The sequence below is a fragment of the Lactuca virosa genome, chromosome 6 (genome assembly GCF_052849685.1).
Source record: "Lactuca virosa cultivar CGN04683 chromosome 6, Lactuca_virosa_CGN04683_v6, whole genome shotgun sequence".
Classification (NCBI taxonomy): domain Eukaryota; kingdom Viridiplantae; phylum Streptophyta; class Magnoliopsida; order Asterales; family Asteraceae; genus Lactuca; species Lactuca virosa.
In genome coordinates, this window is record NC_136431.1 from 177,134,003 (window position 1) to 177,146,319 (window position 12,317).

The following is a 12,317-nucleotide window of genomic DNA, read 5'->3' on the forward strand; positions in this document are numbered from 1 at the left end:
TCTTCGAGTTCTTTTGTTTCCGAGTCTTACTCATGTCCAACACGCTGAGTCATCTCCTTAACTCAGTGGTTTCACTCATAATCAAATAAGGGTTTGGGGACATCGATCCGACTCGTCGAGTCCCAAGAACAACTCGGCGAGTCCATTGCATGCTCAGACTATACAGTTGTTCCTAGGTGATTCCACTGCCTCTAATTCATAGATTTGGACTCCTTAGGCTAGAATAACACGTAAAGTTGCTAACTTTATGTGCATGCATGATGCTATGAAGCTAAATCACCCAAAACAAGCTAGAAATGAGAGTCTAGGGCATAGAATGGGATCTTGGCTGAATAAAGGTGGTAACTTTGAGCTTCTGGAGCTCAAGAGTGCCTAGATCTAAAGTCCTTATAGTCCTAAAAGCTCTCTACCCGAAATTAGCTTGGAAAGGACCCAAAAGTGGCAACAAACAAGCTTTCAAGAAGATCAAAGTGAAAATAAGCCAAGGTATAAACTTTATACCTTCAAGAGCTCTGAAATGCAACTAAAACTCTGGATCTCCTGCCTCTTCTTGAATCACCAATAGATCTCTTCCTTCTCCTAACTTCAAATCACACAAAAATGGCAAGAAAGGCTTTAAGACACTCAATGGTTGCTAGGGTTTCGAGAATGGACTGTGGAGGTGATGGAGGTTGGGGTGAAGACTCATAATGATGCTTAAATAGGGTGAAAACCCTAAGGATTAGGGTTACCTCCTGATTAACCTACTCGCCGAGTCCATTTCTGACTCGTCGAGTAGTCCACTTAAACCCCGCGGTCCAGCTCGCACCTACTCGACGAGTTAGGGCTACCAACTCGTCGAGTAGCTCTTATAAAATGAACATTTAGAGAATTACTTTCGTACCGGGAATGGGGCGTTACATAGAGAGCCGAACTTTGAGAGATGGAAGGGTCATGAATGGTGTCGATGGCAGCCTCACGAGATTCATGTAGTAATAACATATTTTTGGCTTCTAGAAACAAGGGAAAAGGCTTCGTGTTGGTGATGACATCAACGATGCTATGATATGAATATGGCAATTGTCTCAAGATTTGCATTACCATTTCAATTTCTATGATGGGAGAATCAACATCTTTGAGATCATCAGCAACATTCTTTAGTGTATGGCAGAATTCAATGATGGAACTAGCACCCTTTTTGGTGTTGCGAAATTGATCCTGGAGTTGCAACATGCGAGACATTTTGTTCCAGAAAAAATCATCCAACTTATCCCAAAGATTTTTAACATTACAGTCATCACTACAAATTATATGAAGCAAGCTTGGGTCACGAGTGCTACAAAACCAAAAGTTGATGCGAGCATCAACAAAATACCATTCTCGTCCTCATCCCCGTTCGAACAGATTTGACCCCATAGTTTATACCGAGACCCATCAACATTCAATTTGAAACTAAATTGATTGTACATGTTGGTGAGAGTGCACACGAGACTTAACTTAGATTGAGATCGGTTAGATGTTGAAGTTGGTATAGACATGGTAACAGTACCTTAGGTGTTGCAACAATGGTGGATTTTCACAGGAGAGCAGCAGCTGTAGAAACTGAACAGTAGAGCAACAGTTTGCGAGACCCAAAAGTGAAAGGAAAAGCTTCCTCAAGCAGCGATTTGGGCAAAAGGTTTAAGAGGCAGAAGTGTTCGATAGGACAGTTATCACCAGAGAACAAGGGACAACCAGGGCAGGAGGACAATCAATGAAGATCGATGAGTTAAGGATTGAAGCAGAAGAAGGCAACGTAGAATCCCCAAAAAAATCGACTAGGAGCGAAAAAAATTTGAGTCGTACTTAGCATGAGAGAAGTGTGTAAACCCTAGCTTGATATCATGTTAATTTTGAAAATAGCATGTGTAAACCCTAGCTTGATACCATGTTAATTATGAAAATAGTCTCCTTGATTAGGGTCGTTGTATTGCAGAATATATATATATATATATATATATATATATATATATATATATATATATATATATATATATATATATATATATATATATATATATATATGGAAAAGTTCAATATAGAACCATAATTATTAGTTCTCCAAGGAATCAAATTTTTTTTTCAAGTTTTAGAGCTTATTCTTTATCGAAAAAAAAATTAAATATATCTAAATTTATAACATAACATTGTGAATGTTAAATATATTTTTCGGATTCACCATGTGAATTTACATTCACACTGTGAATTTTCAAAGATTCACATTGTGAATTTGACGAAATTATTTTTTTTTTTTTCGAATTTGATATCATTGAAAAAAAGATAAAAAGTTATGAATTTCTGTATTATTAGTTTTTTTTTTTTTTGATAAAAAATAAGTTCTAAAAGTTGAAAAAAAATTGGTTCATTGGTTAATTATGGTTTTCTATTGAACCTCACCATATATATATATATATATATATATATATATATATATATATATATATATATATATATATATATATATATATATATATATATATATATAAACTCTAAAACCAGGGAGTCCCCTCTTAGGGTCCGTCACTGGTTGGTTGTACCTCAACCACATATATTGTGATATATGCAGATTTCCAAGTGTCGTATTTCATATGATAGATGGTGATTTTGGAGTAGAAGCAGATACAAAATTTTTGTCCACCCATATCACATATACTATCAACCTTGTCTTTAAGCATCATCTTTGGGATAATGGGCCATATGTACCCTTTAAGTACAAACTGGAAGAGGAAGCACAATATTCCACATCATGTGTTGCACATCTCAGAGAAGATGGGTGGCTGATGACAGAATTATACCAATTCACTAGCTACCAGAAGGAAAATAAATTTAGGATTCGGTTTGTGCGCCCATCCTATTATTCCCTACATCGTAACCTGGTTCTTGAAGGAATTGAATTTCGACCCGTAGAGCATGTAAGTTCACAATATGAATTTACCGTTTGCAACTATATAGTATGAAAATTGTGTATTTGTTAAATTGCATATATCAACCATGAAAATTATGTAATATAATACCATATTGATATGCTTTGTAGGAGAAGCATCAAAATTTGAAGGATGAATATAATGTGGATATCAAACCCATCTCATATTCTGAAATAGAAAAAATGTCAAGTGATCATCCAGAAATAACCAAGTGGTTGGAAGATAGAGTGCACTCCACAAGTAATAAGGAACTCTTCTGTCTTCTTCGTAAAGGGTTCTCCATTAATAATGGTGAGAAGGTAATTAACTCTCATTCAATCTTTGTTACGATATATCTATTTAGAATATACCTCACCAGTTTAAGTTATAATAACATCAAGCCTATTATCACTTGCTTTATAAGCTACTACTTTACATTATTATCAGTTAAAATGATTCCTACCATAAATCATCGATTGATTGTTTAAAGTGTCATGTGTATAGGGCATGCGAATTTGAGATATTACAGTAACTATCATTTGAATATATAGATCCTAAAAAAAATATCTTTGACATTAAAGTTAGCCAACATTTTGATTTCTTGATTTCTTTGCGTTCCTCATCAAGTACAAAAAAACATTCATGAGTCTAAAAAATATGGACCACAATATATAGTACGACTATTGCAACTAGGGGTGAGCGCAGTGCGGTTCGTTGCGGTTATTAGCTAAAACCTCACCACTAACCGCAAATGCGGTTAATCCGTTTTCAAAACCGTTTGGTGCGGTTATTTTTGCGGTGCGGTTAGGCGGTTATTTTTGTGGTGCGGTTTTGTTTTTTCTGTGTTGAGGTTATTAACCGCATGGATTTTGGTGCGATTATTTTGTGTGGTTTTTAACCACAGGTTAGAGCTCAAACGGTTTTAAGAGTTCAAACATATTACTTGTAATAATAAAAAAAACCATAAGGTATAAAACAATTAACTTAAATCACAAACAACTAATATCTTAAAAACGTCAAATCAATAGTAATTAATAAGAAATATCTTAAAATTGTTTAATTTCACTATTTTTCAAAGTTAAACATAACAAAAAATCAATATTTTTTTCTTCTAGTATTTTATCCATCTTTCATCCATGAAACTTGTCTTATTTTTAATATTTAATATATTAATAATTAATTAAAAAATTTGTATATGATATATGCGGTGCGGTGCGGTTTTTGAAAACTAATAACCGCACCGCACCGCAAATTTGCGGTTTTTGAAAAACAAAAAACCTCACCATCGGTTTTTATTGCGGTTGCGGTTTATCGGTTGCGGTTTTTACGGTTAATTTTAGTTGCGGTGCGGTTTTTGCTCACCTCTAATTGCAACTAAGAGCACACAATTTATCTCATCAGTTGTCATAACTTTACAAATGATTATGTTTAGTTAATTCTCATGAATTAATACTTTAGAGTTCGAATAATTTCAAATGATAACGCAACAGGTTTACTAATAATCTACACTTTATTGATGATCAGTGGTTTTCTGTTGACGAAAATATGAAGAAATGTCATATGCTACCTGCAAGAGCAATCTTGCAAGAAGAAAAGTGGACATGGAAGTCCCTACAGGAATCAAGGTTATTTGTTTTTTTCTCAATTCATATGGTTGCTAATATGATCTCTAACCCATAAAGACTATTTTATGCACCAAAATTGTGAAAAAAAAAAAGATAAGGAATGATTCATCTCCAACATATAACACTATTTATGCACAAAATGGTGCAAAAATAGTGCAAAGATTGATTCATCTTCAACCCATTACATCATTTTTTACATCAAAAAATATGTCCATGTTATATTCCATTTTTTTGCTTATATAGTTGTCAAAACTCTCGTTCATTAATAACAATTTAATATAAAACATACTATTATAAGTAATAATCGTGTAAAATACAACTCTACAATCAAATAAATTAAAAATGTATAAACATAAATTTTGAAGAACCAAAACTGACACATGAAAGTTTAACACAATCTTGGTGTTATACTATTTATTTTCCACAAAATGGTGCAAAAATGATGTTGGATTCGAACAAAATTGTGTAAGAAGTTATGCAAAAAATAGGATTGGGTGTTTGAGATGCCCTAACATAACTATGATAGTCTCTATCGGCTACACTAGGTTACATTCATCTCTATATAATATATGTTGAAGCCTCCTATTTCTTCTCAAGGAATCTTTTGGACATAAAATCTAAGATTCCATGTATCCTATACTATTAACTACAATCAGTTTTTACAAGTCTGTAGATTTGGATGAAACGTATTCTTTTCCTACTTTGCAGATTTGACATGATGGCAGAGTCTCGTGACACAAACTCTTTTTCTATTGCTTGTGTAATCGAATCCCAACTACTATCACCTCAAACAACTTATGCAAGTTACCTCTTGTACAAACTTCCTAAAAATCACCACTCAGTGTTTGAGGGACCAATAGAAGTAGAAAACATAGATCTCAAGATTGACTTTATAACACATAAACGGCTTATTTATTTAATTACTCCACCTCATGTTCCTATTATTAGACCCCAGCTTGATCATTTGTCTCAATCCCCATTAAGTACTCGCAAAATAAAAGGCCATCCAAGACTAAGGGAGGATGGTTGGATGGAGCTTAAAGTGTGGGAATTCCCGGGAGATTTTGCAACAACTATTTCAATGCGTACGTGTTTCAAAAGTTGTGATAAATGGAACTTTACGGGTCTTTCTGTTCAAGGGATCGAATTTAGACCGTTGTAAGTTTTGTTAAGATTTAAATTTTGGTGGATGATCTATGTGTCAAATATTACTATAATAATGCATTATATAATAATAATTGAGTTTGTAATAAAGCTATTTTTTGTGGTTATATGTTTTTTCATCCCATAGAGCCCCTCCCCTGTTTGGAAATCAGGGTTAAGAATGCTTGGATTACTATGAGTCGTAAATTACACTTTCAGATTAAAGCATGTCGATGGTACACTCGAAATCTCTAATCGGGTAAAACTCGATATAAGATCAAGAACAGACTAGAAAAAAATTTGTATTTTCTCGAACTTCCAACCTATTTGCAAAGACTAGGAAAAAAAAGGAACAATACAATCATCATGTAATTTGCGACTTGAGGGTTTGTCTTCATACACACCACCTTTGTACCCATGCACGAATTTAATAACACCAACCCATAGAGCTTCACTTTCGTTCACGAACCACCACCTCCATTTTTTGCAACAAATCATAAGTAATTAAAAGAACCAAGACTACCTATACTAATACATCCATTATTCTTAGAGGCAAGAACCAAGTTCCATTTTATCCAAGGAATTATTCTAACATGGTCCGTCCCTACCAAAAACTTTGACCTAAACAATTCAAGAATGTTTTTTCACTTGTACTAGACATGGTAATTGTTCCTTCGATGTTACAAATTTTTTTAAAGCATATATTTTCCAATTAGAATTTTCTATAATAGCATGGTGGTCAACCTTCACATGCTTTGTTCAATTGTGTACAAGATTATGTACAATCTAAATAGCAATTGTGTTATCACATCATAGATCCATATATCTTTTGAAACTCAAAACACATTCCTTCAGGATTTTTTAGGTCTACAATCACACTCCATGAGTCATACATCAAAAGTTCAGCTTATTAGCTTTAGGCAGGCGCCATGTTTAGATACTTAAAGATAGAAAAGGTTGCATTCACATGTTATTCACAAGCATAATATATATATACACATTACGAGCATCACTTGGGTTACACTTCATGCCAAGGAATATTCATGCATACCATCTCCTAGTGGCTAGTGTTCATTATAGAATGCATTCTTCAATCTTCACATTAAGGGACAAAATATCCATAGTATAGTCTAATTCAAGCATACTCTATCAACAACTCCTCCTTGGTATGTTCTTCTATGACTATAAATTGAAGAGAAGACAATGGCTTACAAGTATTATATAATGTAATCTCACTAAAAAAAAGCTTAGCTTCCTACTTCTCATCCAATGAATGTTGGAACTCTTTTTGTCACCATGCAAAACTCCTTGATATATTCTTCAAATGATTATGAAAAGAATCCAATCCATCAACAATCCCAATGAATATCTCGAGTCATTACACCCCATGTGACACTTGTACAAGACAAATCATTGTCTGCACAAGTGTCACGTGGTTTTAATGTCTCAAGATATGCATCGAGCTTGTCAATGGATTGGATTACCTTCACAATCCCTTAAGGAACATAGCATAGAGTCTTAAATAGTAACATAAAGAGTTCCAACATTCTACTAGATGAAAATTAAGAAACCAAGATTTTTTTTAATCAAATCAAAAAGTGACTTGTAAAACTAGAATCTTGACAAAAATGGTCCAAAAAAAAGGTTAAAGACTCTATGCTAGCGCCCAAGCTTTCTCAACAACCATTTCTTCCGTAAAGACGCATCCAATGCCAAAAAAGTTTTTGCTTTTTTCTCATTTTCAAGAACATCACAACCATCTAACAAAAGTTCATCATCTAAATCGGGTATTGCTTGAAGTGCATCAACTGCTTTTTCTATTGCATTAAACTTGTTATCATCCGTCTTTTTATTTACCAAAGCTTCTTTTATATCATCTTTTTGGATTTTTTGCACTTTGCAAGCAGGTTGTAGAGTTAATGGCAACTTTGTTGGGCGCTTTTTGTTGATGGGTGTCACGATTTCTTGAGGATTTATTTGGATTGGATTTGTGTCTTCTATTTTTGTTGGAGTATTGGAATTTGTTGTTGAGTTGTTTGGTAATAAGATGATTCCATCACTTTCACCTAAAAACAAATTAAAAGTTAGAACACATAAAGAATTCATTAAAGAAATAATTTTTAAAAGGAAAAACTCCATAAAAGTCCTTATATTTTGGTCACATAATCAATTCAGTTCTTATATATTTTTTTATTCAATTAAGTCTCAAAAACCGACAACTGTATTCATTTTGACACTTTAACACGGTCAACAGGTCATCCCACTTTCAAAATTTACATTTTTGGCCCAAATTTAAAAATTTATTACGAATTTGGTCCATAGTTTACATTTTTTACCCAAATTTCAAAACTTTGTTACGAACTAATCCTAAATTTAGTTTTTTACATTTCAAAATTTGGTATCCAATATGTTTTTTCTTTTGCTTGTATAAAATCATATTTATACAAAAAATCATTAAAATCATGTTTTTTCCAACGAAGGATTTTTTAATATGAAAATATGTTTTTTATACGAAAAAACATTTTCACATTAAAACAACCCGGTCAACATGTTTATTTTGTATAAATTTCATTTTATACAGTAAAAAACAAATTTAAAAGAAAAAAAAAGATGTAAAAAAACTAAATTTAGATCGAATTCGTGACAAAATTTTGAAATTTGGGCCAAAAATGTAAATTTTAGACCAAATTTGTAATAAAATTTAAAATCTGGGCCAAAAGTATAAATTTTGAAAGTTGGAAGACCTGCTGATTAGGTAAAAATGTCAAAATGAATACAATAATCGGTTTTGGGGACTTAATTGAAGTAAAAATATATATAATGACTAAATCACTAATGAGGCTAAAATATAAGGACTTTTATGAAGTTTTCCCTTTTTAAAAAAGTAAAAATATAAATTAATGAATCATAATATAAGCTCATTAAAACCCAAATAAGATAATAGCAAGAAATATATGTTCGAGTTATTTTAGAAAATATAATTATAACTTATAAATAAACATGAAATTAAAATAAATTTTTGTAATTCCAACAAAATTTACCATTACATTTATTCTCTAAATCAATCATACCAAAAGCTACCTAAGAATAGGTATTATTTTAGGTTACAAGTGTAATTTAAGCCCATACTTTTCTTGAAATTATAAAATATATATATATATATATATATATATATATATATATATATATAAACAGAAATTTAACCCTTAAATTGATATAACACCAATAAAACAGAAACTAAAATGAAATTTAAGTCCATACTTTTCTTGAAATTATAAATATATATATATAAACAGAAATTTAACCCTTTAATTGATATAACACCAATAAAACAGAAACTAAAATGAAATTTAAGTCCATACTTTTCTTGAAATTATAAAAAAAAAAAATATAAACAGAAATTTAACCCTTAAATTGATATAACACCAATAAAACAGAAACTAAAATGAAATTTAAGTCCATACTTTTCTTGAAATTATAAAAAAAAAATATAAACAGAAATTTAACCCTTAAATTGATATAACACCAATAAAACAGAAACTAAAATGAAATTTAAGTCCATACTTTTCTTGAAATTATAAAAAAAAATATAAACAGAAATTTAACCCTTAAATTGATATAACACCAATAAAACAGAAACTAAAATAATTTCATACATAACATGCATACCTATAATTGAGACATCTCGAGCCAAACGACCATAACGCCCCTCAGAATTATCTTCACCATAAATAACACTCAGTTTATTGTAACTAGAGACCATTTTAACCCTATAACATCTTGCATCAGGATGTACCTGAATAAACTTTACTTGAATAAAAAAAACAAAAAACAAAAATAGCAAGAACTTTTTTAAAAAAAAAAAAAAAAAAAAAAAAGTCAAAAACTGTTTTACCTTAATGTAAGCATCCCAAATATGATCTTGAGCTACCACCATTTCTCGTGTATCATCCCAAGAAAAGCCTGTTTCCCCTAAAAGGGTATTTATGTCATTGTACTGTCTCTTTAAGTGTTTGTATCGATTCTTTAAAACATCTTTGTCATGATTTGAGTTGAAATTGGCATTGAATGATTTCACCATTTCAATCCAAGCTTGAGCAATAAATGTATGCCCAATTTTGTTGCCTTTGTTTACATGGTCAACCAATAAGTCAACCAAATATCGGTCCATTGGTGGGGTCCAGTATGTTCTAGAACGTTCATTTCCTGCATAATTTTTGGATTAGAAAAGTCCATAAATTAATAAATATCTAATAATTATTAATCTTAGTTAGAAACTTAGGTTTTGCAAAAGCCACTCATTTGCTTTTTTGTAGATAAGTGAACAAATATATGCAGGAAACAAAAATAAATAAATAAATAAATAAATCTGAGGAAATAAATTCACACACCAGTCTTTGATCCAATGTCTTCGTCAAGATCCTTTTGAGATCCATTAACAATATCACTTCCAAAAATCAATTCCAAATCTTTATAATTTGGCATTGATTTTGTTCTATATGTTCTTGCTTGTGGATGTGTCTGCAATTAACAATAACCACATTACAGATAAATGAAAAAAAAAAAAAAAAAAAAAAAAAACTGCCACATCATCATCAAAGCAAATACCTTTAAGTAGGCATCCCAAACATCATCATTAGCAACAACCTTTTGCTCCTTTGTGTCCCATAAAAAATCATCTTGTTTCAGCAATATCATTATATCTGAATGATATTTTGATAGTTTCTTGTATCGATGTCTTAACATGCGTTTTGTATGTTGAGGGCCAAATTTGGAATTGAATGAAGTGAGCATCTCAGTCCATGCTTCTCTGGTATATGAATTATCATGTTTATTACCTTTTTGCCCTTGATGTAACAGTAACTCTGTGAGAAAATTGTCCATTTCTGTTGTCCAATCGGTTCTTGATCTCTCAGTATTTGAAGGAATTACACTTTGTATCCCATCACCTAAACAACAAAAAAATAGAGTTAATTTTATAATAACATGCAAATACAAAGCAATTTGATGTGGTAGAATGTTATAATAGAAAGAAATGAAAGTAAGATGCAAAAAGACACATGTAAATGAAACAACATTTGTCATTTCTCACATTTATTAAAATATTGTAACAAATAGAATCCCAATTCTTACCTAAATTCACTCCATTGACTTCATCATCAATATCAACATCATGACTTGAACGACTGTATCTTCCATCAGCAGTTGTATGCTCATAAATCAAACATAAATCACTGAAATTCTGCACACTTTTTGTCCTATATTGTCTTGCATCAGGGTGAGCCTGAAACATTTACCATAGAAAGAATGTGATATGGTTTTTAACTTTTTTATGTTTTACTAGTAATAGGTTTTGGTTTTTAATCATACCTTGATGTAAGAATCCCAAATATAATCATCTGCAACCACCATGTTTCTTGTTTCATCCCATGAAAATCCACTTTGGGAAAGCATAATCTTGACATCATTAAACTGCTTCCATAAATTTGTGTAACGACTTTTGAGTACATCTTTATCATATTGTGATCCAAATTTTGCATTGAAGACAGCTAGCATGTCATTCCATGCTTGTTTATTGAATGTATGTCCAACCCTATTCCCTAAATTCATATGTTCAAGCATGAGATCTACAAAGTATCGCTCCATTGTTGGAGTCCAATAAGTTCTTGAACGATCTTTGTTAATGGGAGTTTGGCTACCCATTGTCCCAATTAACAACACAATCAAACCATATACCTGCAAAAGGCAATGATAATTAATTTCATTGCAGTTATATTTGAATGAAATCTGATGTATAAACTTAATGTCATTGTGATTAACGAAGTATGCAATTTCTGTAGAAAGCAAACGACATGGCCGTAGCAATCTTTCAATACAAAAGCTACGATGTTCTAAATTTGAATCCAACAAATCAAAGCAGTAAAAGGTATACATTAAATAAAAACGACAAATGCGTCAATGAGTAAGATAACAAATCAATTAGCTTAACAATAACATTAACTAACTAACAAATCAATGCAAGACCTGGCCCTCAGGCCACAAAGTTCTCATATTTACAGTTTCAGACACGAATAGCATACCCATTGCACTGTAGAAACAATTCTGCACCAGATTTAACAATCTCAGAATGCAATTATAAAAACTTCAACTGCAGACTCCGCAATAGATAACCACGATCGCATTATATTCCGAAAACCAAACGTATTCGAACATTGGAAAAATCAAAGGAATCGAGAAGTGGAAGAGAGTAGTTGACCTAGCAAGCGTAATAACTAATAAGTACTTACCGACTATGGTGTTTGTGGACAAGGAATAGAACTGTGATGAGAGGAGCGATTGGTAAACTGGTAGCCCTAGTCCGGAATAAGAGCAAAAGGGGAGCTTGTGTTTGGTTACGAAGCCAGAAAATGTGAGCGGCTGGATTATAAGATATTTAATTAGGGTTCCAATTTGGGCCAAAGTTTATGAGCCCAAAATCGTTAATAGAAATTTACCAATTAAAACATGTCATTTTAAAGATGTCATTGGTTAATTATTTCATTTCTATCATGTAGCATGTTGAGTGGTAGCCAATTAGCTAAGAATTTGTATTTGAGAGACCATCTCTAGCATTCAGTCATTCAGCTCA

The 12,317-nt window shown here is 31.9% G+C and overlaps 2 protein-coding genes across 4 annotated transcripts in view; one reads left to right on the top strand and one right to left on the bottom strand.

The window, feature by feature from the left end:
• The window catches only part of LOC145119935 (uncharacterized), a 29,554-nt gene extending 23,737 nt beyond the window's left edge, over positions 1-5,817 (top strand). Inside the window, exons 4-7 of one of the 2 annotated variants that reach the window (XR_013714051.1) lie at positions 2,585-2,930; positions 3,053-3,233; positions 4,446-4,546; positions 5,255-5,384. Coding sequence is in view for 1 of the 2 variants with exons in the window: in XM_079055703.1 (XP_078911829.1) it covers positions 2,585-2,930; positions 3,053-3,241; positions 4,446-4,546; positions 5,255-5,708 (1,090 nt within the window). In the remaining variant the exon portion in view is untranslated. Of the gene's footprint in view, positions 1-2,584; positions 2,931-3,052; positions 3,242-4,445; positions 4,547-5,254 lie in introns of both variants that reach the window. The other variant, XM_079055703.1, reaches the window with a different exon arrangement.
• A 946-nt stretch (positions 5,818-6,763) lies between these two features.
• On the bottom strand, positions 6,764-12,103 carry LOC145120778 (Myb/SANT-like DNA-binding domain protein). Of its 2 annotated transcripts, none has more exons than XM_079056571.1 (8): positions 11,977-12,103; positions 11,060-11,425; positions 10,823-10,973; positions 10,298-10,638; positions 10,081-10,210; positions 9,585-9,895; positions 9,359-9,485; positions 6,764-7,755 (listed from the first exon to the last, which is right to left on the bottom strand). In XM_079056571.1, the coding sequence occupies exons 2-8, from the start codon at positions 11,390-11,392 to the stop codon at positions 7,349-7,351; spliced, it is 1,800 nt and encodes a 599-aa protein (XP_078912697.1). In that variant the 5' UTR covers positions 11,393-11,425; positions 11,977-12,103; the 3' UTR covers positions 6,764-7,348. The 2 variants fall into 2 exon arrangements, with proteins under 2 accessions (XP_078912697.1, XP_078912698.1); XM_079056572.1 differs by lacking the exon at positions 11,977-12,103 and adding an exon at positions 11,770-11,945.
• Between the last annotated feature and the right edge of the window lie 214 nt (positions 12,104-12,317).

Coding starts and splice junctions, on each gene's coding strand:
- LOC145120778 (XM_079056571.1), bottom strand. CDS start 11,392: ATGGGTAGCCAAACTCCCATTAACAAAGATCGTTCAAGAACTTATTGG. Junction 10,211..10,297: donor TTTGGGATGCCTACTTAAAG/GTATTTGCTTTG, acceptor TGTTAATTGCAG/ACACATCCACAAGCAAGAAC. Junction 7,756..9,358: donor TCGAGATGTCTCAATTATAG/GTATGCATGTTA, acceptor ATTTGTTTTTAG/GTGAAAGTGATGGAATCATC.